The 26,265-nt window shown below is 54.7% G+C and overlaps 1 protein-coding gene across 3 annotated transcripts in view; it reads left to right on the forward strand.

Moving 5' to 3' along the window:
* The first annotated feature begins 2,264 nt into the window (after nt 1-2,264).
* ankrd52a (ankyrin repeat domain 52a) overlaps nt 2,265-26,265 on the forward strand; it is a 53,406-nt gene continuing 29,405 nt past the window's right edge. For all 3 annotated transcript variants that reach the window (XM_068024949.1, XM_068024950.1, XM_068024951.1), the window contains exons 1-11: nt 2,265-2,418; nt 14,706-14,789; nt 16,696-16,774; nt 17,514-17,584; nt 18,840-19,040; nt 19,910-19,997; nt 20,571-20,713; nt 21,985-22,197; nt 22,900-22,978; nt 24,028-24,142; nt 25,831-25,913. In XM_068024949.1, the coding sequence (XP_067881050.1) occupies nt 2,392-2,418; nt 14,706-14,789; nt 16,696-16,774; nt 17,514-17,584; nt 18,840-19,040; nt 19,910-19,997; nt 20,571-20,713; nt 21,985-22,197; nt 22,900-22,978; nt 24,028-24,142; nt 25,831-25,913 (1,183 nt within the window). In that variant the 5' untranslated portion in view covers nt 2,265-2,391. The remainder of the gene's footprint in view (nt 2,419-14,705; nt 14,790-16,695; nt 16,775-17,513; nt 17,585-18,839; nt 19,041-19,909; nt 19,998-20,570; nt 20,714-21,984; nt 22,198-22,899; nt 22,979-24,027; nt 24,143-25,830; nt 25,914-26,265) is intronic.

Raw genomic sequence — 26,265 nt, forward strand, 5'->3', positions numbered from 1 at the left:
TTTTCTATCCTCTTCCCTCTCTCTCCCCTTTTCCCTCTTCTCCCTCTCTCTATCCTCTTCCCTCTCTCTCCCCTTTTCCCTCTTCTCCCTCTCTCTATCCTCTTCCCTCTCTCTCTCCTTTTCCCTCTTCCCTCTCTCTCTCCTTTTCCCTCTTCCCTCTCTCTCCCCTTTTCCCTCTTCTCCCTCTCTCTCCCCTTTTCCCTCTTCTCCTCTCTCTATCCTCTTCCTCTCTCTCCCCTTTTCCCTCTTCTCCCTCTCTCTATCCTCTTCCCTCTCTCTCCCCTTTTCCCTCTTCTCCCTCTCTCTATCCTCTTCCCTCTCTCTCCCCTTTTCCCTCTTCCCTCCCCTTTTCCCTCTTCCCTCTCTCTCCCCTTTTCCCTCTTCCCTCTCTCTCCCCTTTTCCCTCTTCCCTCTCTCTCTCCTTTTCCCTCTTCTCCCTCTCTCTATCCTCTTCCCTCTCTCTCCCCTTTTCCCTCTTCCCTCTCTCTCCCCTTTTCCCTCTTCCCTCTCTCTCTCCTTTTCCCTCTTCCCTCTCTCTCCCCTTTTCCCTCTTCTCCCTCTCTCTCCCCTTTTCCCTCTTCTCCCTCTCTCTATCCTCTTCCCTCTCTCTCCCCTTTTCCCTCTTCTCCCTCTCTCTATCCTCTTCCCTCTCTCTCCCCTTTTCCCTCTTCTCCCTCTCTCTATCCTCTTCCCTCTCTCTCCCCTTTTCCTCTTCCCTCTCTCTCCCCTTTTCCCTCTTCCCTCTCTCTCCCCTTTTCCCTCTTCCCTCTCTCTCCCCTTTTCCCTCTTCTCCCTCTCTCTATCCTCTTCCCTCTCTCTCCCCTTTTCCCTCTTCCCTCTCTCTCCCCTTTTCCCTCTTCTCCCTCTCTCTATCCTCTTCCCTCTCTCTCCCCTTTTCCCTCTTCTCCCTCTCTCTATCCTCTTCCCTCTCTCTCCCCTTTTCCCTCTTCTCCCTCTCTCTATCCTCTTCCCTCTCTCTCCCCTTTTCCCTCTTCTCCCTCTCTCTATCCTCTTCCCTCTCTCTCCCCTTTTCCCTCTTCTCCCTCTCTCTCCCCTTTTCCCTCTTCTCCCTCTCTCTATCCTCTTCCCTCTCTCTCCCCTTTTCCCTCTCTCCCTCTCTCTATCCTCTTCCCTCTCTCTCCCCTTTTCCCTCTTCTCCCTCTCTCTATCCTCTTCCCTCTCTCTCCCCTTTTCCCTCTTCTCCCTCTCTCTATCCTCTTCCCTCTCTCTCCCCCTTTTCCCTCTTCTCCCTCTCTCTATCCTCTTCCCTCTCTCTCTCCTTTCCCTCTTCCCCTCTCCTCCTCTCTTTCCCTGGCTGGCTAATGTCATGTGAATCTATGTCTTCCTTTTTTATTGCATCATTAGCACCGCCCTCTGCTCTCAGGATGCTGCAGTATTATGGGATGTGTAGTCCAAACTCAGACAGAAGGAGAAACCTCCCCCACTTGGCACCAATCCGACCCCCCATTCCCTGCAAATCCGACCATCCTCCCCTGGGTCGATACTGGAGCCGGCCTGCAGGCGGCGGCGGCGCTGGCGGACTCCTCACCACTGGGTCGATGCCGGTGCCGGCCGGCAGGTGGCGGCGGCGCTGGCGGACTCTTCTCCTCTGACTCGATGCCGGAGCCGGCCGGCAGGTGGCGGCGGCGCTGGCGGACTCTCCTCACCTGGGTCGATGCTGGAGTCGGCCTGCAGGTGGCGGCGGCGCTGGCGGACTCTCCTCACCTGGGTCGATGCTGGAGTCGGCCTGCAGGTGGTGGTGGCGGCGCTGGCGGACTCTCCTCCTCTGACTCGATGCCGGAGCCGGCCGGCAGGTGGCGGCGGCACTGGCGGACTCGGGGGTGGGGTGGGGTGGGCTGGGCAATGCTGGAGCCGGCCTGGAGGTGGCGGCGGCGCTGGCGGACTCCTCACCCCTGGGTCGATGCCGGAGCCTGCCTGGAGGTGGCGGCGGCGCTGGCGGACTCCTCACCCCTGGGTCGATGCCGGAGCCTGCCGGCAGGAGGCGGCAGCGCTGGCGGACTCTTCTCCTCTGACTCGATGCCGGGGCCGGCCGAGGAGGCGGCGGCGCTGGCGGACTCCCCTCCTCTGACTCGATGCCGGAGCCGGCCGGCAGGAGGCGGCGGCGCTGGCGGACTCCCCTCCTCTGACTCGATGCCGGAGCCGGCCGGCAGGTGGCGGCGGCGCTGGCGGACTCCCCTCCTCTGACTCGATGCCGGAGCCGGCCGGCAGGAGGCGGCGGCGCTGGCGGACTCCCCTCCTGGGGCTGAGCCGCGCTCTGAGGCGGGCCCTGGCTGGCGCTGGAGCCCCAGTGATGAGCCAGAGCGTCTCCGGGCGGCAGCAGCAACAGCTCCAGATCCCGACCGTCTGCCCGCGGCGCATACCGAGCAGGACATGGGGATTCTCAGCTTAACGGAGCAGGTGAGGAGCCGGGGATCCGCGGCCTGGAGTCCGGGGGTGAAGGCGGGGATGAGCGGCCTGGAGTCCGGGGGGAGGGCGGGGATCCGCGGCCTGGAGTCCGGGGGGAGGGCGGGGATCCGCGGCCTGGAGCCGAGGGAGAAGGCGGGGATCCGCGGCCTGGAGTCCGGGGAGAGGGCGGGGATCCGCGGCCTGGAGCCGGGGGAGAAGGCGGGGATGAGCGGCCTGGAGCCGGGGGAGAAGGCGGGGATCCGCGGCCTGGAGCCGGGGGAGAAGGCGGGGATCCGCGGCCTGGAGCCGGGGGAGAAGGCGGGGATGAGCGGCCTGGAGCCGGGGGAGAAGGCGGGGATCCGCGGCCTGGAGTCCGGGGGGAGGGCGGGGATGCGCGGCCTGGAGTCCTGGGGGAGGGCGGGGATGTAGGGCCTCCACCCTGGAGGGTGTGGGATAAGCCTGGGGTTAGAGTAACTGGAAGGCTACAGCCAGGTTGTGGGTGTTAACAGGGGGATTAGTGGGTGAGTGGGGTTCTGGAAGCTGCTGCCTGCGCTTCCAACAGAATATTTCCCATGCCCTGTGGTAAAGTTGTATTCTCATTTGCGTTAAATCGGATATCAAACATATTTCAAGCTGTCCAGCTGTATTTTGGGGATTTAGATGCCTGGGTAAAACATTAACCAAGGTGGGTGGATGGTCGTCTCCTGTTCCTGTATAACAGGCTCGAGGAGGGGCTGAATGGCCTCCTCCTGTTCCTGTATAACAGGCTCGAGGAGGGGCTGAATGGCCTCCTCCTGTTCCTGTATAACAGGCCCAAATAGGGGCTGAATGGCCTCCTCCTGTTCCTGTATAACAGGCCCAAAGAGGGGCTGAACGGTTTCCTCCTGTTCCTGTGTAATAGGCTGGAGGAGGGGCTGAACGGCCTCCTCCTGTTCCTGTATAACAGGCCCAAAGAGGGGCTGAACGGCCTCCTCCTGTTCCTGTATAACAGGCCCAAAGAGGGGCTGAACGGCCTCCTCCTGTTCCTGTATAACAGGCCCAAAGAGGGACTGAACGGCCTCCTCCTGTTCCTGTATAACAGGCCCAAAGAGGGGCTGAACGGCCTCCTCCTGTTCCTGTATAACAGGCCCAAAGAGGGGCTGAACGGCCTCCTCCTGTTCCTGTATAACAGGCCCAGAGAGGGGCTGAACGGCCTCCTCCTGTTCCTGTATAACAGGCCCAGAGAGGGGCTGAACGGCCTCCTCCTGTTCCTGTATAACAGGCCCAGAGAGGGGCTGAACGGCCTCCTCCTGTTCCTGTATAACAGGCCCAGAGAGGGGCTGAACGGCCTCCTCCTGTTCCTGTATAACAGGCCCAGAGAGGGGCTGAACGGCCTCCTCCTGTTCCTGTATAACAGGCCCAGAGAGGGGCTGAACGGCCTCCTCCTGTTCCTGTATAACAGGCCCAGAGAGGGGCTGAACGGCCTCCTCCTGTTCCTGTATAACAGGCCCAGAGAGGGGCTGAACGGCCTCCTCCTGTTCCTGTATAACAGGCCCAGAGAGGGGCTGAACGGCCTCCTCCTGTTCCTGTATAACAGGCCCAGAGAGGGGCTGAACGGCCTCCTCCTGTTCCTGTATAACAGGCCCAGAGAGGGGCTGAACGGCCTCCTCCTGTTCCTGTATAACAGGCCCAGAGAGGGACTGAACGGCCTCCTCCTGTTCCTGTATAACAGGCCCAAAGAGGGGCTGAACGGCCTCCTCCTGTTCCTGTGTAATAGGCTGGAGGAGGGGCTGAACGGCCTCCTCCTGTTCCTGTATAACAGGCCCAAAGAGGGGCTGAATGGGCCTCTTCCTGTTCCTGTGTAATGGGCTCAAGGAGGGGCTGAATGGCCTCGCACTGTTCTGTAACAGGCTTGAGGAGGGGCTGAATGGCCTCCTCCTCTTCCTGAGTAACAGGCTCCTTTTCTCTGCTGTAAGCTGCCGTCTTAAACCCCTCTCCCCTGTCTCCTCCATCCTTGCCTCCAAAAGTAAGCGTGAGGCGCTCATCGATTTTTCTCATTTGAGACTCAGACTGTTTGCTGCTTCCCTCCCTTCCACTACACAAGCAGACCAGACATCTAAAGTCTTCAGACCCTTGTCTTCAGACCCTGCCGCAAACTCCGTTCCCCAGCGACCAACCGCGTTTCTTTTTCCGGCAATTGTCTGAAGCCGAACCCGAATGTTTGCAACCTCGGAATCCTTTTTGAGTCAGAGGTGATCTTCCGATCCCGTATTTGCGCCGACACTCAAGACTGTCTATTTCCATCCCTTAATGTCGCTGGTTTTTGCCCCCTCATCTGCCAGTGCGTCCCTTTTGTTACCTCTAGGTTTGACTATGGCAATGCACTCATGGACGGGTTCCCACATTCTACCCTCCTTGAGGTCATCCCAAAACTCTGCTGCCCGTGTCCTAACTCACACCGAGTCCCACTCATCCATCACCCTGGTGCTAGCTGACCTGAGTTGGCTCCTGGTTAAGCCAAATGTTAATTTTTAAGCTCTCATCCTTGTTTTCAAATTCCTCCATGGTCCACCCTCCCTCTCGATCTCTGTAACCTCCTCCAGCCCCCGCCATGACCCTCCAATTCCGACGCCTCTCGCCCATTCCCCGATTCCCATCGCTCCACCATCGGCAGCCGTGCCTTCAGCAGCCTGGGTCCCCGAGCTCTGGAATTCACTCCCGAAACCCCTCCTCCCTCTCTCCTCCTTTAACACGCTCCTTAAAACTTCCCTTTTCGACTGCGCATTTGATCGCCTGTCCCCAATATCTCCTCCTGTGGTCCGATGTCAGATTTTGTTTGCTCCTGTGAAGCTCCCTGGGGATGTTTTGCGACTTTAAAAGCTGCTTTATAAATGTAAGTTGTTGTTACAATTGCCCTCGGTGAGAAGGAAAAGTTTCTGCAATATGCAGGCAGCTCTGAGCCTAATCTCTCCCCTCGACCCTCCATTCCCCCCCCCCCCCCCGCCTCCTTCCTGTGAGACGTGTTTTGGTGTTGTTCCCTGTGCCAGGCAGTGATGCGGTAACTGAGCAGATGCCAGCTGGAGAAACAGCGCTAGCATCCAAAACATGAACACTTGATAAATAAACCATGGGAACCTGCCTGTGCGGCCCAGCAGGGATGGCAGAGTAACAGTCAAAGCTCCCTGTGTGTTGCCTTGGTGAGCTGCAGCTGTGCAGCAAGATTTGAGACTCCCGACAATCCACCAAGCGGAGTGTCCTTGCCAGTGGCACTCCTGCCTTTATTGAAAGAAATTTCAACTTGCATTTCTCCAGCCCAGGATGTCCCAAAGCACCTTGTCAATAGGGAACTAGTTTCTTTTTTGAAGGCTGGTCTGGGTCAGTGCTGAGGGAGCGCCGCGCTGTCGGAGGGTCAGTGCTGAGGGAGCGCCGCGCGGTCGGAGGGTCAGTGCTGAGGGAGCGCCGCGCTGTCGGAGGGTCAGTGCCGAGGGAGCGCCGCGCTGTCGGAGGGTCAGTGCCGAGGGAGCGCCGCGCTGTCGGAGGGTCAGTGCCGAGGGAGCGTGGCGCTGTCGGAGGGTCAGTGCTGAGGGAGCGCCGCGCTGTCGGAGGGTCAGTGCCGAGGGAGCGCCGCACTGTCGGAGGGTCAGTGCTGAGGGAGCGCCGCGCTGTCGGAGGGTCAGTGCCGAGGGAGCGCCGCGCTGTCGGAGGGTCAGTGCCGAGGGAGCGCCGCGCTGTCGGAGGGTCAGTGCCGAGGGAGCGTGGCGCTGTCGGAGGGTCAGTGCTGAGGGAGCGCCGCGCGGTCGGAGGGTCAGTGCTGAGGGAGCGCCGCGCTGTCGGAGGGTCAGTGCCGAGGGAGCGCCGCGCTGTCGGAGGGTCAGTGCCGAGGGAGCGTGGCGCTGTCGGAGGGTCAGTGCTGAGGGAGCGCCGCGCTGTCGGAGGGTCAGTGCCGAGGGAGCGCCGCACTGTTGGAGGGTCAGTGCCGAGGGAGCGCCGCGCTGTCGGAGGGTCAGTGCCGAGGGAGCGCCGCGCTGTCGGAGGGTCAGTGCCGAGGGAGCGCCGCGCTGTCGGAGGGGCAGTGCCGAGGGAGCGTGGCACTGTCGGAGGGTCGGTGCTGTGGGAGTGCCGCACTGTCGGAGGGTCAGTACCGAGGGAGTGCCGCACTGTCGGAGATGCTGTCTTTGGATGAACTTTAAACTGAGGCCCCATCTGCCCTTTTGGGTGGACGTCAAAGATCCCAGGGCACTTATTTCGAAGAGCAGGGGAGTTCTCCCCAGTGTATCCCTCAATCAACATCGCAAAAAGCAGGTTGTTTGTCATTATCATGTTACTGTCTGAGCACAGCAAACTCGCACCGCTTGGCTTCCGTGTTTTCTGCATTTTAACAGTGACTACGCTTCAAAAAGAAAGTATTTAATTTTCTGTAAAGCGCTTTGGGACGTCCGAGGTTGGAAAAGGCACTAGATAAATGCAAGTCTGTCTTTTTGTCGGGTTCTATTGTGTTAGCGATTATTCCTTGCCTGGATGAGGGCGATGTTGGTTACATTTTTCCCGCCCTTATCCAGAGGTTTGAACATCGTGTCCCTCCGGACCCGGTCCATTTTGGATCCCCAGATGAAGCGGAAAATGGCTCGGGTGACTGCCACAGCGCAGGAGTGGGGTTTGGGCCAGACCTGCGCCACGTACAGCAACAACATGAGCGCCTCGCACCCGATGACCAGGTTCTTACCCACAATGGAGAGAGATCGCTGCCCCCACATGCTCAGCTTGTGTTGTACCCTGGCTACTCACTCCTCCCAGGTTTTGGTGCACACCCCAGCCCTTCCGAACCATATCCCCAGCACCTTCAGGTAGTCTGACCTGACGGTGAAGGGGACAAAGGATCGGTCTGCCCAGTTCCCAAAGAACATGGCCTCGCTCTTGCCGTGGTTAATTTTGGCTCCCGAGGCCAGTTCGAACTGGTCGCAGATGCTCATCAGTCTGAGCACAGACATTGGGTCCCTGCAGAAGACGGCGACGTCATCCATGTACAGGGAGGTTTTAACCTGAGTGCCTCCGCTGCCTGGGATTGTCACTCCTCTTATGCTCGCATCCTTCCTAATAGACTCAGCAAAGGGTTCAATACAGCAAACAAACAAGACCGGGGAGAGAGGACAGCCCTGTCTGACTCCAGATTGGATCGGGAAACTGTCCAATTCCCACCCATTGATTGAGACTGCGCTACTGATGTTTGTGTCGAGCAGTTTGATCCAATTGCAGATTCCCTCCCCAAACCCCATTTTGGAAAGCACATCCATCATGTAGGTGTGCGATATCCTGTCAAAGGCCTTCTCCTGGTCCAGGCTGATGAGGCAGGTGTCCACCCTCCTGTCCCGTACATAGACGATTGTACCCCTGAGTAGCGCGAGACTATCGGAGATCTTCCTGCCAAGTACAGTACAGGTCTGATCAGGGTGAATCACCAACTCCAGAGCAGACTTGACTCGCTTGGCTATGACTTTGGACAGAATCTTGTAGTCAACATTAAGCAGTGAGATGGGCCGCCAATTTCTGATTTCTGCCCTCTCCCCCTTCCGCTTGTAAATGAGGGTGATGACGCCTTTCCTCATGGATTCTGACATGCTGCCGGCCAGGAGCATACTCTTGTATACTTCCAGCAGGTCCGGGCCGACCCAGTCCCACAGGGCCGAGTACAACTCAACCGGTAAGCCATCGCTTCCGGGAGTTTTACTTGTCTCGAAGGACTCGATGGCCTTTGTCAGCTCGTCCAGAGTTAGCGGCTTGTCCAGTCTCTCCCTCGTGCTGTCGTCTAAGGCCTCCCTCATCCTGATGACTACCTTCGTGTGCGGCTGCATCAAGCTGTGTGTAGAACCCCAGTATGCAAACTCCAAGTGTCACTACGTGCTGAGGTTCTATCTGTCCCCGGTGTTACGAAGGATGGGCCTGGTCACATTGCAGCGGAATGCTCCATCCAGTTGGACTGTGCCATACCACCTGTCCTTCGTGGAGCAGTTTCTGCGGAAAAACACCTTTGACCACCGATCCATCAGGCAGTGGTCTGCACGGAATGTCCTCAAGGCCCTACGGGAAAAGGAGACGGTGGATCCTGTCGGATGGTTCCCCGAGCAGACCGCCAAAGTCATTTGGCAGAATGCCTCATCACCAGAACTTTCAAACAAGCACCAAGACGTAGCTTGGCTGGTGGTGAGAAGAGCCCTCCCCGTCAGATCCTTCCTGCACGCCCGAAGTCTCGCCCCCTCCGCGCAATGCCCTCACAGTGGCTGTGGTGGGGAAGAGACGGTTGCCCACCTCCTCCTGGAATGTGTCTTTGCAAAGCAGGTGTGGAAAGAGATGCAGTGGTTTTTGTCGAGGTTCATCCCAAGCAGCTCTGTAACACAGCAGTCTGTGCTCTACGGGCTGTTCCCAGGGACGCACACCGAGACAAACATCAACTGCTGCTGGAGGACTATCAATTCGGTGAAAGACACCCTTTGGTCTGCCCGAAACTTGCTGATCTTCCAGCACAAAGAGTTGTCCACCACCGAATGTTGCAGACTGGCACACTCCAAGGTCCAGGACTACGTGCTGAGGGACGCACTGAAGCTTGGGGCAGCCGCAGCAAAGGCTCAATGGGGAAAGACCACAGTGTAAGGTCCCCCCACCAAGCTGAACTGAGGGCCTGGATCCATGGGAAACCCCTCCAACTGTATCGGGAAAATTTTTGTTTGCTGTAAAATGTAAAATTGTATATGGTATGACAAATGAAATGGAAGGGTTGTGAGGCAACTCATAATTGTATTGAAGGAAACTGATCACCATTGCACGGTTTGTAATTTTTTGACTTGGTGCTGTTTGAAACTGTTTGGTAATGTATTTTTTTTTTTACAGATTTTTATGAATGAAGTATATTTTGGAAATATAAAAAAAAAATTATCCTTTGCCAGCAGTTTGTTGGTACATTGATATGGGATGTAAAGAATCTGACACAATCTGCTAGTTTGAGAGATATTTGGTAGTAGAGTTTGGGCTGAGTGCAGGGCTGCTCTCTGCTCACTGTCCTGCTCATGAACTATGATGAGCATTCACATCGACTGCCCAGCCAGTCCAGAATTGAACCCTGCTTCGAGTACTCCAGTTATTCTGTCTGCTATGGGCTGTTCTCTTGCGCAGTAACCGGGAGCTGCTGGGTGCAGCCACTAACATCGGGCTCAGTGCCCAGAGTTGGGCTCGGGACAATCAGGACTCCGATTCCTGTTTGTGAGGGCCATCAATATAAGACGGTCAGTAATAAATCCAATCGGGGAATTCAGGAGAAACCTCTTCGCCCGGAGAGCGGTGAGAATGTGGGGACTCGCTACCACAGGGAGTGGGTTGAGGTGAACGGCACGGATGCATTTAAGTGGGGGGGAAGCTGGATAAACACACGAGGGAGAAAGGTATAGAAGGATATGGTGATGGAGTGGGGGGGGGGGTGGTGGCGGCGATGAAATTGGGGGCAGGAGGAGGCTCGTGCAGAGCAGAAACACAGGCACGGTGCTGGGCGGGTGGAGAAAGTTGCGTCTGCTGCTGTTTGGGCTGGAGATCACCTCGTGCAAGAGGTAGGTGCCCCAAATCTAAATGGGGCAGCGATATGATCTCCTGGGCTGGTTTCGATCACCTCGGGGACTGAAGAAGAATTTTCCAGAGTTTTTATTTAACTTGCTTTAATTGGCATGGGTTTTAAATCTGTTTTTTTTCACCTCTTGGAGATTGCAATGCTCTGGTTGGGGTGGGGAGTGTCTGCACTGTGCTGCACCATTGCTTGGGGTCGGCTGGATGGACCCCCCCCCCACCAACACCAGGAATGGCTTCACGGGCAAGGTGATTCGGTGGGGTGCGGCTGGCACTGAGAGTCAGCGCCTGCAGGAAAGTCGAGAGGGCCGAGGTTTTGAGAGTGTCTTTAAAGTCAACAGTATTGTAGTTCTTTCAGACCACTGTCTCATGTTTACACTGGAGCTTGTGTGGTTTAATTAAATCTTTGCTAAGACAATCGGGGCTTGGTATTGAACAAGGAAGCCTTTTCCAGTGTCTTCTCCCTTTGCATTGGCTATCAGACTAGCTGCTTTGTTGCTTCTGTCCCGGTCATAGTTATATGACCTCCTGAGTTATATGGCATCCTCCTGAAGTCCCCAGCATCACAGATGCCAGACTTCAGCCAATTCGATTCACTCCGCGTGATATCAAGAAACGACTGAAGGCACTGGATACTGCAAAGGCTACGGGCCCTGACAATATTCCGGCAATAGTACTGAAGACCTGTGCTCCAGAACTTGCCGCGCCCCTAGCCAAGCTGTTCCAGTACAGCTACAACACTGGCACCTACCCTGCAATGTGGAAAATTGCCCAGGTATGTCCTGTACACAAAAAGCAGGACAAGTCCAACCCGGCCAATTACCGCCCCATCAGCCTACTCTCAATCATCAGTAAAGTGATGGCACTGTCGATGACACCTTCCATCAAGCGGCACTTGCTCAGCAACAACCTGCTCAGTGACGCTCAGTTTAGTTTCCACCAGGGCCACTCAGCTGCTGACCTCATTACAGCCTTGGTTCAAACATGGACAAAGGAGCTGAACTCAAGAGGTGAGGTGAGAGTGACTGCCCTTGAAATCAAGTCAGCATTTGACCGAGAATGGCATCAAGGACCCCTAGCAAAACTGAGGTCAGTAGGAGTTAGGGGGAAAACTCTCTGTTGTTTGGAGTCATACCTAGCACGAAGGAAGATGGTTGTGGTTGTTGGAGGTTAATCATCTGAGCTCCAGGACATCACTGCAGGAGTTCCTCAGGGTAGTGTCCTAGGCCCAACCATCTTCAGCTGCTTCATCAACGACCTTCCTTCAATCATAAGGTCAGAAGTGTGGGGATGTTCACTGATGATTGCACAATGTTCAGCACCATTTGTGACTCCTCAGATACTGAAGCAGTCCGTGTGAAAATGCAGCAAGACCTGGACAATATCCAGGCTTGGGCTGGTAAGTCGCAAGTAACATTCGCGCCACACAAGTGCCAGGTAATGACCATCTCCAACAAGAGAGAATCTATCCCTTTGACATTCAATGGCATTACCATCACTGAATCCCCCACTATCAACATCCTAGGGGTTGCCATTGACCAGAAACTGAACTGAAGTAGACATATAAATACCGTGGCTACAAGAGCAGGTCAGAGGCAAGGAATCCTGAGGCGGGTAACTCACCTCCTGACTCCCCAAAGCCTGTCCACCATCTACAAGGCACAAGTCAGGAGTGTGATGGAATACTCTCCACTTGCCTGGATGGGTGCAGCTCCAACAACACTCAAGAAACTTGACACCATCCAGGACAAAATAGCCCGCTTGATTGGCACCCCATCTACAAACATTCACTCCCTCCACCACCGACGCACAGTAGCAGCAGTGTGTACCATCTACAAGATGCACTGCAGCAATGCACCAAGGTTCCTTTTACAGCACCTTCCAAACCCGCGACCTCTACCAACTAGAAGGAACAAGGGCAGCAAATACATGGGAACACCACCACCTGCAAGTTCCCCTCCAAGCCACACACCATCCTGACTTGGAACTATATCGCCCGTTCCTTCACTGTCGCTGGGTCGAAATCCTGGAACTCCCTTCCTAACAGCACTGTGGCTGCACCTACTCCACATGGACTGCAGCGGTTCAAGAAGGCAGCTCACCACCACCTTCTCAAGGGGCAATTAGGGATGGGCAATAAATGCCGGCCTGGCCAGCGACGCCCACATCCCATGAATGAATTAAAAAAATATATAGCACAGAAGCACGCCCTTCGGCCCATTGTGTCTGTGCTGGTCAGTTTACAGAGTCACTGCCGCATTGCGGTTCTCGTAGCCTGTACCTTCAGTAGACCTTGAAGGAAAGAGGGTGAGCTTCGTTTTTAAAGAGCTGAAGAATTGAGTGAGTGGAGTTTTCCCAGAGTGTGAAGAGGGTGTTTCTCTCATCACTGCTGTCCTGGCCACCTTCCAACCTCTGCCAGCGTCAGCTTATCCAGACCTCTGCTGAACACATCCTAACTCTCACCAAGTCCCATTCACCCATCGCCCTTGCACCCCCCCACCCCCACCACACAACACAAATCCCTCCATGGCCTCCTCGCCCCTCCCTCCCCCTCTCTCTGTAACCTCCTCCAGCCCCTACAACCTTCCCTATCTCTGTAACCTCCTCCAGCCCCTACAACCTTCCCTATCTCTGTAACCTCCTCCAGCCCCTACAGCCCTCCCTATCTCTGTAACCTCCTCCAGCCCCTACAGCCCTCCCTATCTCTGTAACCTCCGACAGCCCTCCCTATCTCTGTAACCTCCTCCAGCCCCTACAACCTTCCCTATCTCTGTAACCTCCTCCAGCCCCTACAACCTTCCCTATCTCTGTAACCTCCGACAGCCCTCCCTATCTCTGTAGCCTCCTCCAGCCCCTACAACCTTCCCTATCTCTGTAACCTCCTCCGGCCCCTACAACCTTCCCTATCTCTGTAACCTCCTACAGCCCTCCCTATCTCTGTAACCTCTTCCAGCCCCTACAACCTTCCCTATCTCTGTAACCTCTTCCAGCCCCTACAACCCTCCCTCTCTCTGTAACCTCCTACAGCCCTCCCTATCTCTGTAACCTCCTCCAGCCCCTACAACCTTCCCTATCTCTGTAACCTCCTCCAGCCCCTACAACCTTCCCTATCTCTGTAACCTCTTCCAGCCCCTACAACCCTCCCTCTCTCTGTAATCTCCTCCAGCCCCTACAGCCCTCCCTATCTCTGTAACCTCCGACAGCCCCTACAACCTTCCCTATCTCTGTAACCTCCTACAGCCCTCCCTATCTCTGTAACCTCTTCCAGCCCCTACAACCCTCCCTCTCTCTGTAACCTCCTCCAGCCCCTACAGCCCTCCCTATCTCTGTAACCTCCGACAGCCCTCCCTATCTCTGTAACCTCCTCCAGCTCCTACAACCTTCCCTATCTCTGTAACCTCCTCCAGCCCCTACAACCTTCCCTATCTCTGTAACCTCCGACAGCCCTCCCTATCTCTGTAGCCTCCTCCAGCCCCTACAACCTTCCCTATCTCTGTAACCTCCTCCGGTCCCTACAACCTTTCCTATCTCTGTAACCTCCTCCAGCCCCTACAACCTTTCCTATCTCTGTAACCTCCTCCAGCCCCTACAACCTTTCCTATCTCTGTAACCTCCTCCAGCCCCTACAACCCTCCCTATCTCTGTAACCTCCTACAGCCCTCCAACTTGAGATCTCTGTGCTCCTCCAATTCTGCCCTCTTGAGCATCCCCCGATTTTCATCGCTCCACCATTGGCGGCCATGCCTTCAGCTGCCTGGGCCCTAAGCTCTGGAATTCCTTCCCTGAACCTCTCCGCCTCCCCTCTCCGTCCCTCCCTCCATTTCAACACAGACAATCAGCATGGCAGGGAAGACTGAATGCTATGTAAGGATGAGCTATTTGAAACTCTGGAGCATGGGGACTGATCATGCTATCAGTAAAACGAGACGCAAGGAACTTCCCAATGTGGGGAAACGTGAGCTGAGCTGGGAGGGTGATAAACCTGGACATCGTCAACTTCGATTTGGGTCGTGCCTTTAACAAGTAACACGTCCCAGGATGCTGCACAGAAAAGATATCAGACAAAATCTGTCACTGAGCCATGCACGCGGATATAAGGTGAGATGAGAAAAAGATTGGTCAAAGAGGTAGGTTTTAAGGAGCGTCTTAAGAGGAGGGGAGAGGGAGAGAGGCGGAGAGGTTTAGGGAGGGAATTCCGGAGGTCGGGCTCCAGGCAGCTGAAAGCACGGCAGCCAAAGGTCGAGCGATGGAAATTAGGGGGAATGCATGAGAGGCCGGGATTGGAGAAATGCCGAGATCTCCGAGAGTTGTAGGGGCTGGAGGAGTTTACGGAGATAGGGAGGGGGTGCAAGGAGGACATGGAGGGATTTGCAAACAAGAATGTGAATTTTTTAAATCGAGGCCTGCAGGACCGGAAGCCAGTGTAGATCAGCGAGCACCGGGGGGGTCATGGGCTAACGGGACTGGGTGCGAGTTAGGACACGGGACAGCAGAGGTCTGGTTCGTTGTGGGGAACTTTATTCCCTGGGTTTTTATGCTAAGTATCACTTCGAGTTGTGTACCTGGGAGAGGTCTTGGGGCCCGGGCTGCTGACTTTCTCCGTCGAGAGCTGAAAGTGGAATGGAGTGAGTCCACGTGGGCTCGGTCAACAACGAAGCCCTCGGTTTGGATCCCGTGATTAATTGTCATGCGTTTTTTCCCCCCTCTTCTTGCAGACGCCGCTGGTCCAAGCTATCTTTAACAGGGATCGTGAAGAGGTCCGGTCATTAATAAACGAAAATGAAGATATCAATGGATTGGTACGTACCGTGTCATTGACATCCCTTAGGCTGGGGTGGGGGTGGGGGGGGGGGGGGTGGGTGTTGACCCTTGTGTTAGCAGATGCATTTCGAAGAGAAGTTTGTTCTTCCATGCGCATGGGGGCTGATGGTAGCATGGTCAGCCACTTAGATAATTATATTCTCAGCTTTCACTCGAGAAGTGTGATGAGATTCTTTCTTAAAAGGTCATATTTTAGAACCCACAACGAGCACTCTCCTTTCCTTTCAGAAGGTTAATTGGGATGTGGTTGAGGACTTATGCAGCTCAGTTGGAGAGGAATTGAAGTCTTCCACTCCACGTCCTCTGTCCCACCTCTCTTCGTTTCTCTTAGTGAAGCCTGCCCTTCCTGGCAGTTGGGTCCTGTCAAGCTGTTTAACGCGTGATTCACTTCAGATTGGTGTCTTGGCTTTTCTGTTTGCTGGCGATGTGGACGGGGGCCCATTGATCCTATTGTAGCTCATCCATCCAAGACCCTGCCATCTCAGATTGCAGTGTCCGCTTTGTTCTTGACTCCCAGGCTCTCGTAGTTCAGTGTCCGCCGCGACTGGGTGACAGCACTCTCTCCTCCACGTCAGGGCCATGAGCACAAAAGTGTAGATTGTTCCAGCGCAAATGCTGAGGGGTGTAAAAGATCCCTATACCTCGGTATACCTTATTAGTGTCTGGTGTACCTCGGTATACCTTATTAGTGTCTGGTGTACCTCGGTATACCTTATTAGTGTCTGGTGTACCTCGGTATACCTTATTAGTGTCTGGTGTACCTCGGTATACCTTATTAGTGTCTGGTGTACCTCGGTATACCTTATTAGTGTCTGGTGTACCTCGGTATACCTTATTAGTGTCTGGTGTACCTCGGTATACCTTATTAGTGTCTGGTGTACCTCGGTATACCTTATTAGTGTCTGGTGTACCTCGGTATACCTTATTAGTGTCTGGTGTACCTCGGTATACCTTATTAGTGTCTGGTGTACCTCGGTATACCTTATTAGTGTCTGGTGTACCTCGGTATACCTTATTAGTGTCTGGTGTACCTCGGTATACCTTATTAGTGTCTGGTGTACCTCGGTATACCTTATTAGTGTCTGGTGTACCTCGGTATACCTTATTAGTGTCTGGTGTACCTCGATGTACCTTGCATCCCATGGCACTACTCTAGAAGGGGATGGGGGGGGTTCAGCCTGGGGTCCTGGGGCTGATATACCTATCCTTCAATCAACGCTGCTATAAGATGACATTATCGAGTCGAAATCTTGGTGCTGCTTGTGGAATCTTGCTGTGCTGGGAGTGGGTGGCTGGGGAACGGGATTGGGGGGCTGGGGGAAGCGGGGAGCGAGCAGCCGTAGAGCGGGATTGGACTGAAACCTCACTGAATTACGGAGGGTGTGCAGCACTGTCAGAGTTGCTGTCCTTCTGATGAAACTTTAAAAGCACAACGTTCTCCGAGTAACAACCAGGAGATGTCTGTTGTCTGCTGCCATATTTGCTTATGAAACGACAGTCACTGCTCCTAAAGGAATTCTTTAGCTGAATTAAGATGCCTAGGTACTATATAACTGACGCAAACGCAGGAGGGAGCGGGGGCCTGTTTGGGGTGGGATGGAGGCGATGATGGCAACCTTTGAGGGGATTTTTTTGGGTTGAAGTTGTTTTTTTGTGATAAATTGAGCAGCGCCATCTTTCATCCTGGCAGCTGCCTGCACGTCGCAGGCAGTGAGATTTCAGTGGAACAGGCTGCATGTGCTCACGTGCTAGTACTGCCCCATCTAGTGGTTGCGTTGTCAGCAATCGCAGCCTTTAATGATGACGCTGCATCCAGATGTGCCGAATGCTTCATTGTGGGTCTGGCAGTGACTGATTAAAATCGTTCCTCCTTTCTGTTATTAGGACCAAGAGAAACGAACACCTCTCCATGCTGCTGCTTACCTGGGTGATGTTCAGATAATAGATGTCCTTATTCAGTCCGGTAAGACTCCGCGTATTGTGTGTATTGCACATTTGTGTCTATCGCCTTTGGTGCCCTGGGGGGAGCCACTCTTCCCAGTTTCCTCCGCCTCGCTGCCTCAACGCGATCCTCAAAACCCTCCTCTGCCTGCCAGCCATTTTCTCCTCCTGACTGCCTTGTGGGTGGGGTGTCGGTGTACTTCGACAGTGGTAGGGGTTGGGGTGGAGTCGGGTGGGGAGTAGAGGTGAGTTGGGGTGGGGAGCAGGGGAGGTCGTGCTGCCTTGCACGCGCTTTCGATATCCCTGTCGCAGTAGCAGATTGAGACGGGCGCATTGTCTTGTGACTGACATTCGCCACGGCACAGCCCAGTATCCTAATGAGCGCAAGTCCGCAGTGCACGGGACTGCTCTCGATGCTTCGCTCGAGGCAATCTCACTCTCAGACAGGTGAGTGGGGCGGTCTGAGAATGGGAGAGCTTGCTTGTGCAGGGCACTTGCGGTTGGTGATGTGAGCTTTATCCTGGACTGGGCACGTACCTTTGCTGTAAGGAACGCAAACGTTCCCCAGTCTGTTTAAACTCGTGTTTACAAGACCGCGTCTCCTATTGTGGTTCAGCTGGAACAATGTGTGGTGTTCCTAACTGCCTTTTCGTTCAATGACTGAAGCAGCAGAGGATCTCATTTGTTGGATCCCGGTGGGGTGTGTAGCCTGCTTTTGCCTCACCTGCTCTGTAACACCTGCCTTTCCCTGTTTCCTACAGGTGCAAATGTTAACGCTAAGGACAACACCTGGCTAACACCTCTGCATCGAGCTGCAGCTTCTCGTAATGAAGTGAGTAACAGCTGCCCCCTATCCTAACTCGCACCGAGTCCCCGTTCACCCAGCGCCCACTGCGCTCGCTGACCGACACTGGCTCCCGGTCCGACCACGCCTCGGTTTTAAAATTCTCCACCTCGTGTTCAAATCCTCGCCTCCCGCTCATTCCTGTCTCTGTAACCCTCCTGCAATCAGAGTTCTCTGCGCTCCTCCACTTCTGGTCCGCTGCGCAGCCCCGATTTCCGACGTCCTTCAGCTGCCTTGGGGCCCAGCTCTGGAGTTCCCTGCCTAAACCTGTCTGTCGCTCGCTCCTTAAAACCTACCACTTTGGGCAACCCGTACTGTTATCTCCTTGCGTGGCACGGTGTCAAATTCTGTTTGACAAGCCCTCCTGTGAAGCACTTTGGGACGTTTTGCTATGTTAGGTGCAATGTAAAGTTACAAGTTGTGATTATAATCATGTTGCCACAGTGCTTTGGCCTGTAATTCGGAGCAGGCAGGTGGTAAAGCCTGGTATGTTGATTCTACCGGTAGCGCTTGTCCCCTCTGTCTGTGGGTATCTCACTGAATTGGCCAATTCACTGCTAGCTGGCTGATTAAACTGCGGCACGGTGAGGAGCTCCCTCGCCTCCAAGCCAGAAGGGTGAGAGTTCAAATCCCACTTCAGAAACGTGAGCACGAAAACCTAGGCTGACACTCTGCTGCAGTGCCGAGGGAGTGCCGCACTGTCGGAGGGTCAGTGCCGAGGGAGTGCCGCACTGTCGGAGGGTCAGTGCCGAGGGAGTGCCGCACTGTCGGAGGGTCAGTGCCGAGGGAGTGCCGCACTGTTGGCGGTGCCATCTTTCGGATGAGGTGTTAAACCGAGGTCCAGTTGGGGGTGGGTAGGGTGGGGAACGTAAGGATCCCATGACGTGCTTTTGATGAAAAGCAGGGGAGTATTCCCTCGTGACCTGGCCAATATGTGTTCTAAATGAAAACATTAACTGTCACAATGACTATTCGGGGTCATTATCACGTTCCTATACGTGGGATCTTGCGGGGGACGAATTGGCTGCCACACTTACTACATTACAAGCACATTGGGACATCCTTGGGTCGTCAGTGGGACTCTGTAAATGCAAGTCTTCCTTTATACTTGCCTGACTTGAATGTTCTAGAAGTGTGTTGCTCTGTTGCACTTCAGTAAAACTCCAGTCAGAACCAGAAAGACAAGCTCGCATTAAGAGCAGACATTCGTGACCTTTATTTATTTATTTATCGTTTTAACTAGAGAGCCGTTAACACGCTGCTGAAGCATTCTGCTGACGTCAACGCCCGGGACAAGTACTGGCAGACACCGCTTCACGTCGCTGCTGCTAACAAGGCCACAAAGTGCACGGAGCTCCTGATCCCACTGCTGACCAGCGTAAATGTATCTGACCGCACCGGGAGAACAGCCCTTCATCATGCAGCGTACAGCAGTCACGTAGAGGCAAGTTACGGTCTCTGCTTGGTTTGACTGGCACGGCGGTGTCGGACTTGCTGCATCGATCTGTAATATCGAATCCTAGGACAGTACGGCCCATCAAGTCTGCACTGGCTCTTTGCAGACCTCTCCATTTAGTCCTGCTCCCTGCTGCTCTTGCCCCTTCTAGTATTTATCCAGTTCCCTTTTGAAAGTTACTGTTGCATCTCGTTCCACCGCCCTAACAGTCCGTTGTGTAAAATAAGTTTTTCCTCATGTCGCCTCAGGTTCTCCTGCCCAACCGGCTTTAAATCAGTGCCCTCTGGTAACCGACCCTTCTGCCATTGGAAACAGATTTTTATTAACCTGATCTAAACTGTTCATGATTTTAAACACCGCTTTCAAATTTCCTTAGACTTCTCTGCTCCAGGGAGAGCAACCCTAGCTTGTCTGGAACCATTCCGGTAAATCTCCTCCGCACCCTCTCACGGACCCTCACATTCTTCACAAAGTGCGGTGACCAGAATTGGGCACTGTATTCCATTTGTGGTCTAACCAGAGCTTCGTAAAGATTCAGCGTAACCGCTCTGCTTTTGTACTCAATGCCTCTACCTCTGAAGCCCAAGATCGCGCATGCTTTGTTAATCACTCTCTCAATACGACCTTCAGAGAGCTAGGCGCATCAGTTATGAAGGCACTGCTTGTTGTGTATTGAGTGCGATGGCTGTTTTGAGCAGATCAGGGAGCTCTTTGTTGGCTGAAGACCCCGAGGGTGACTGTGTCCCAGTGAGGGGGAAAGGGAGGGGTAAAATATAAAATATTTTGATGTGAAATATTTTATCAGTGCGTCTGTTGCTGATTGATTTCCCCTCTCTGACGGTGGTGTTTTCTTTCAGATGGTCCATCTATTGTTGAATAAAGGAGCTAGTGTCAGTGCCTGTGACAAGAAGGAAAGGCAGCCAATTCACTGGGCTGCTTATACAGGTGAGTCCTGTTCACTGGGCTGCTTATACAGGTGAATGGCAGCATTAACATTGACAGTGGAATGTCAAGAGAAAAGGGACTGACCACCCCAACTAAAATCCTCGTCAGAGGTGGGTCCTGGTGACTCCAGTTCCTGGAGCCATTAGATTGGCATTGGTTTCCAGTGCTGTCTGGCTATTGCAAGTAGACCTCAAGGTCAAGGAGACCGAGTGTTGGGAGCTTGCTGTTGCAGAGGTAGACAGAAAATTTGTTGTACGTGAACAATAACTTAAGGGAGGGGCCTTAAGTGAGCACAGGGGGAGGGACAAAGTGAAGGGGCTCGCTTGTGGTGACAAAAACCGCACTATGTGCGGGTGCGTGGCTTGTGAGTTACAGGGAGTGTAGCCAGTGCTGGGGAGGGTCGTGGTTGGGTCCGTGGGCTGTGTGTTTACTGGGTTGCAAAGGGGGGTTAGTTTTTGAGCTGAGCATTTTACTATGGGGGGGGGGGGGGTGTGTGGGGGAAGTGAGTGGGGCTTGTGACAGTGTTTAAGTACCCATTCCCCCCAGCACTGATCCAGTACTTGACCACCGCAGGACACCTGGATGTTGTGAAGCTGCTGTCGTCACGTGGGGCTGATGTAACGTGCAAGGACAAGAAAGGTTACACCCCACTGCATGCTGCTGCCTCCAACGGACAAATCGATGTCGTCAAATACCTTCTGAAACTTGGGGTGGAGGTTAGTGCCGCAGGGGGAAGTATCCGCAGCGGAATCTAGTTCCCAGCTGTGCGAACGCAGGGGGTTCTGGACGAGAAAGGATCCAAGGTGCTGCTTCTGGAGGTCCCAAAGTGCTTTCCAGCCAATGAAGTCCTCTCAGTGTAGGCGCTGTTGTAATGTAGGGCACCGGTCAGCCAATTTACACACAACAAGCTCCCGCAAGCAGCAATGTGATACTCATCAGATAGTCTTGTTGTTGGTTGAAGGGCGCTGGTAAGAACTCCCAGTTCTTCTTCAAAACAGTCGCATGAGATCTTTTAGAACTACCTGAGAGGGCCACTCAAGGCCTCGGGCTAACTTAGCGTCCGAAAGGCGATAACTCCAGCAGTTCAGCACTCCGGCGGGGGGGGAGGGGGGATGGGCGGCGCTCCCTCGGCCCCGCCTCCCTCCGGCGGGGGGGCGGCGGCGCTCCCTCGGCCCCGCCTCCCTCCGGCCGGGGGGGGGGGGCGGCGCTCCCTCGGCCCCGCCTCCCTCCGGCCGGGGGGGGGCGGCGCTCCCTCGGCCCCGCCTCCCTCCGGCGGGGGGAGGGGGGGTGGGCGGCGCTCCCTCGGCCACGCCTCCCTCCGGCGGGGGGGGCAGCGCTCCCTCGGCCCCGCCTCCCTCCGGCGGGGGGGGGGGGCGCTCCCTCGGCCCCGCCTCCCTCCGGCGGGGGGGCGGCGGCGCTCCCTCGGCCCCGCCTCCCTCCGGCCGGGGGGGGGGGCGGCGCTCCCTCGGCCCCGCCTCCCTCCGGCCGGGGGGGGGCGGCGCTCCCTCGGCCCCGCCTCCCTCCGGCGGGGGGAGGGGGGGGTGGGCGGCGCTCCCTCGGCCACGCCTCCCTCCGGCGGGGGGGGCGGCGCTCCCTCGGCCCCGCCTCCCTCCGGCGGGGGGGGGGCGGCGCTCCCTCGGCCCCGCCTCCCTCCGGCGGGGGGGGGCGGCGGCGCTCCCTCGGCCCCGCCTCCCTCCGGCGGGGGGAGGGGGGTGGGCGGCGCTCCCTCGGCCCCGCCTCCCTCCGGCGGGGGGAGGGGGGTGGGCGGCGCTCCCTCGGCCCCGCCTCCCTCCGGATATATCAGCCTAAATAATGAGCTGAAGTCTCTGGAGTGGCACTTGGACCTGACACTCTGACCCTGTTGCAATTGCCACCCACTGAGCGACAGCTGAGCCTCGTCCGCTGTCCCTGGAAGTTAACAACGTGAAAGTAACCGTGCGTAACCGGGAAGAGCTGAGCGCCTGAGTGTTTGCGTTGCCTCCCTTAGATCGATGAACCAAACGCCTACGGGAACACCGCCCTCCACATTGCCTGTTACACTGGACAAGATGCAGTGGCCAATGAGCTGGTGAACTACGGAGCGAATGTGAACCAGCCGAATGAGAAAGGTTTCACTCCGCTGCACTTTGCTGCTGTCTCAACAAACGGTGCGTTATGTCTGGAGCTCTTGGTCAATAACGGGGCGGACGTGAACATCCAGGTGAGCTCGCTGACGTCAAGTCGCTGCAACGCCCCGAACCCCACCCCCACCGCCACCCAGGTTAAGAAGGGGTTCGATCGGGTAGAGATAGAAATGTTTCCACGAGCTTAAAGCCAATGGACCATCAATATAAGACAGTCGCTAATAAATCCGATCGGGGAATTCAGGGAAACTTCACCCGGAGAGCGGTGAGAATGTGGGACTCGCTACCACAGGGAGTGGGCTGAGACGAACGGCGTAGATGCATTTAAGGGAGGCAGCTGGATAAAGGCATGGAGGGGGGGGTGGGTGCAAAGGAATAGAAGGATATGGTGATGGGGGCAGAGATGAAGTAGGGGGTGGGAGGAGGATTGTGTGGAGCAGAAGCCCCAGTGAATGGCCTGTTTCTGTGCTGTGAATTCAATGTCATGTAAGTCACCAAATCTGAGACATTGTAGTGCAGCGGAGGCCTGCTCTTCCACCACTCATCCCATGGTCCTCCAGAGGGCCTGAGGGGGACACGGGCAGAGCAGAGCTACGGTGTGACCACAGGAGGGGCACGGGGAAGCTACTTTGAGGTAAGTTTGCCAAATCCCACACTGCACTGAGGCACACCAGCTCCAGGAGAGCCTTCGTCTTGTCAGATCAAACTGTGTTAGACTTGCAGTTCCTCAACCTGTCCCGTGCACAGCCTGATTGTGAAACTCCTCTTTCCTGATTCAGAGCAAAGACGGAAAGAGCCCATTGCACATGGCTGCAATCCACGGCAGGTTTACACGATCTCAGATTCTCATCCAGAACGGTACGTACGTCTTTAAGCGTGTCGCTTTGATGCTTCAGCGGGGCTCTTGTGCACACATAGCAACCACACTGGAGATGTGCAGCTCAGTTCCTCCAAATCTCAGCTGGCGTCCAAGGTGACTTTGAGCTGATGTTCCTTGCACATCCAGGTAGGTCACGTGTTCAGGACAAAGTCGCAAACAGCCACCAAAAGATAATAGACACGTTTGTTCACAGCTGGGGAGCAGGTCATGGGAATGTTCCTTTGATGCAGTTACTCCTTTTAAAAAAAATAAAAGATGGAATTCTATTGAGGTCAGGGGTATGTTTTTGCAAGTGCCTTTTAACAAGATATTTAACTTAAGTAACTACTTGGAGAGCAGAAATGGTAATGCTTTTGTAGATCTCTTTGTGTTTGATGCTGTGTTCTGCACAGGATTCTGCTGATGCTGTTAAATATATCTCTCTACCCCATTCCCCCCCCCCCCCCCCCCCCACCGTTAACCCCCTCAAGTTGTTGCCTCTTTCTCTTTTAAATTTTGTCCGCACTTCAAGAGCGTGTTGGGGTGCAGGTCCATGGGCCGAGATTACCCTCCCGGATCCCGTCCAAGTGCCCATGTGTGAACCCAGACAATGATGGTTGGCTCCCTCACTGGGGTGCAGTACACTGTGGTATCCATTCTTCACGTATGACCCGGTGTTTGTTGCCTCCCTTATTGTGGTACACTTCCACAGGTTATCTAGACCTCAGCTACCTCACCCAGTTGCCCGCGTGAGGGGTCTGGGCGGCAACGATTCGTAGACGTGTCCGACTGTGGTATGACATCTGACCCGGAACCCGATCCTGTCGCCCTCATGGGCTCTATCCAACTGCGTGGTGAATTGAATTGGATCCGTTTTCCTCTTCCCTAATCCAGAGGCAGTGAAGCCAGTTGTCTGCATTCCCGACCGCTCATTCCTGGGGAATTGAATCTTGGGAATTCCTGATTGGTGGGTGTGGTTATATCAGGATTACTTTGTAAACAACATGAAGGGCAGCTTGAGTAGTAATTGGTCCTTGTCTGTTCTCAGGTGGAGAGATCGATTGTGCAGATAAATATGGCAATACTCCTCTACATGTAGCTGCTAGATATGGTCATGAATTACTCATCAGTACCTTAATGACAAACGGTGCTGACACAGCACGGTAAGTACCAGTGACACTCCCGGTTCCTGAATATCTTGTGCCTCGAATTCATGTCTTGATTCATCCATCTTTATCTTGTTCATTATCTCCGTTTATCTGACTGTTGGGTCCAGATGGACAAGCTATCTTTTACCATTGTGTCTGTGTCGTTAGCCTCTGTCCATCTACATTATCTCTATCCATCTCCATGAATTATTTATACAAGCCCCATTTACTCATCTATTTCTTTATCCATCTATACCCTATCTAGCTATCTATCTCTTGCCTATCTATCTTAACTTTATTGATCCATATCTCTTGTCTGTCTGGCTGCTGGTCTATTACCTATCTCTCTGTCTCTACCTTTACCTTTTCGCTGTCTGTGTTTGTCTATCATTGATCTTGGCTTTTCCGTCTCTCTGTGTGACCTGTTTGTCTTTGTAGTCAGTGTATTGCCATTGCTCTAGGGTTGCTCACAGTTGACTCGCGTTTCACGTTCAAAAAGCGCAATTTAAAAAGAAACGTGCTCGCATTAGCACAAAACGTGCATTTGAGTGAGTGGGACACACGCGGAAAAGAGGAGAGGGCGACCGATGGAGGGGCCAAGAGAGAGAATTGAATATATAAAGTCAGGACAATGACATCTAATTCAGAGAACAGATAGGGACGGGGTTTTTGAGCTATGGGTCCGTTGTCAGGACCGGCAAACGTCAACCTACCAACATTCGGTCTTGACGTGTGTTTGTGCGTGTTCTCTTCCATCCACATAATTGCGCCTGACTCCAGGGTTTCCAATGCGTTCTGTTTTTTGTTTCAGCATCTGGTGGTAGTTTCCTGTTTTTTTTTATTGACGAATGGGAGATAGATGGAGACAAGTGAAGTGTCTCTTTAATGGACAGTCAGGGACAGAGATGACGAAGTATTGAGAGACCTGTAGGGGCGCGATTGCAGGAAGGGAGAGGGTGAGAGAGTGCAATGGTTTCATTTGTTTTTTTTTTCTGTTGAGGCACTACCATGGGAGGTAACCCCGCTTTTCTTCCCTCCCCCACCTTCTGTTCTTTCTGATAATTTTTCTGGTCCTCTTTTGCCCAGTTTGGGCCAGAGGTGGCAATTTTTTTGCTACACCTCTGCTGCTGCTTTTTTTTGTTCACTGTTTATCCCTCTGCGCTGTTGCCCTTTAACTGGGGGCTGGTGCAGTCAAAGGGACACTCTGACTCTGCTGAAACCCTCATCCATGCCTTTGTTAACTGTAGAGTTGACTGACCCAGCATTCCCCCTGGCTGGCCTCATATCTTTCACCCTGCAAAATACCTGAGCTCGTCCAAAACTCTGCTGCCCCGTGTCCCATCTCGCACCAAGACCCGTTCGCCCAACAGCCCGTGCTCGCTGACCTACATTGGCTTCCGGTCTGGCAATGTCAAGGAATCTGGTCATAAGGTTAAAAGAGATGTTTTCCGAGGAATGAGGGATTAAAATGCCGGGGGTGGAGGGGGGGTGCTGAGGCTGGGAGACGCCAAACGGCGGCTGCATTGGCCGAACACAGGTGTGGTCCAGCTCGGGGACGATGGGCGGCCACCTGCGCTGCACTGCGCTGCGATCCAGTTGCTGCAGTGCGAAGGAGCAGTTGTGGGTGAAATGGATCTGAAATGTTTGTGGGACAGGATAAAGTGCTGTGTCAATGCGAGTCTTTCTGTTCTCTCTTTTTCCAGACGTGGAATTCACGGTATGTTTCCTCTGCACCTGGCTGTGCTTTACGGGTTTTCAGATTGCTGCCGCAAGTTACTCTCATCAGGCAAGTCACTTTGTGTATACATCCCTTCCTCCACTTCCTAACTCCCGCGCCCCTTCCCCCTCCGGTGTTCTGGCTCAGTTCAGTGAAACCTGTGTAAGTGTCACCTGTGGCTCAGTAGGCAGTACCCTTTCCTGTCAGTCAGAGGGTTGTGAGCGCAAGTCCATTCCAGAGTGTCTCGGAGGGTCAGTGCCGAGGGAGGGCCGCACTGTCGGAGGGTCAGTGCCGAGGGAGGGCCGCACTGTCGGAGGGTCAGTGCCGAGGGAGGGCCGCACTGTCGGAGGGTCAGTGCCGAGGGAGGGCCGCACTGTCGGAGGGTCAGTGCCGAGGGAGGGCCGCACTGTCGGAGGGTCAG

Source organism: Heterodontus francisci, chromosome X, assembly GCF_036365525.1.
Source record: "Heterodontus francisci isolate sHetFra1 chromosome X, sHetFra1.hap1, whole genome shotgun sequence".
NCBI lineage: Eukaryota > Metazoa > Chordata > Chondrichthyes > Heterodontiformes > Heterodontidae > Heterodontus > Heterodontus francisci.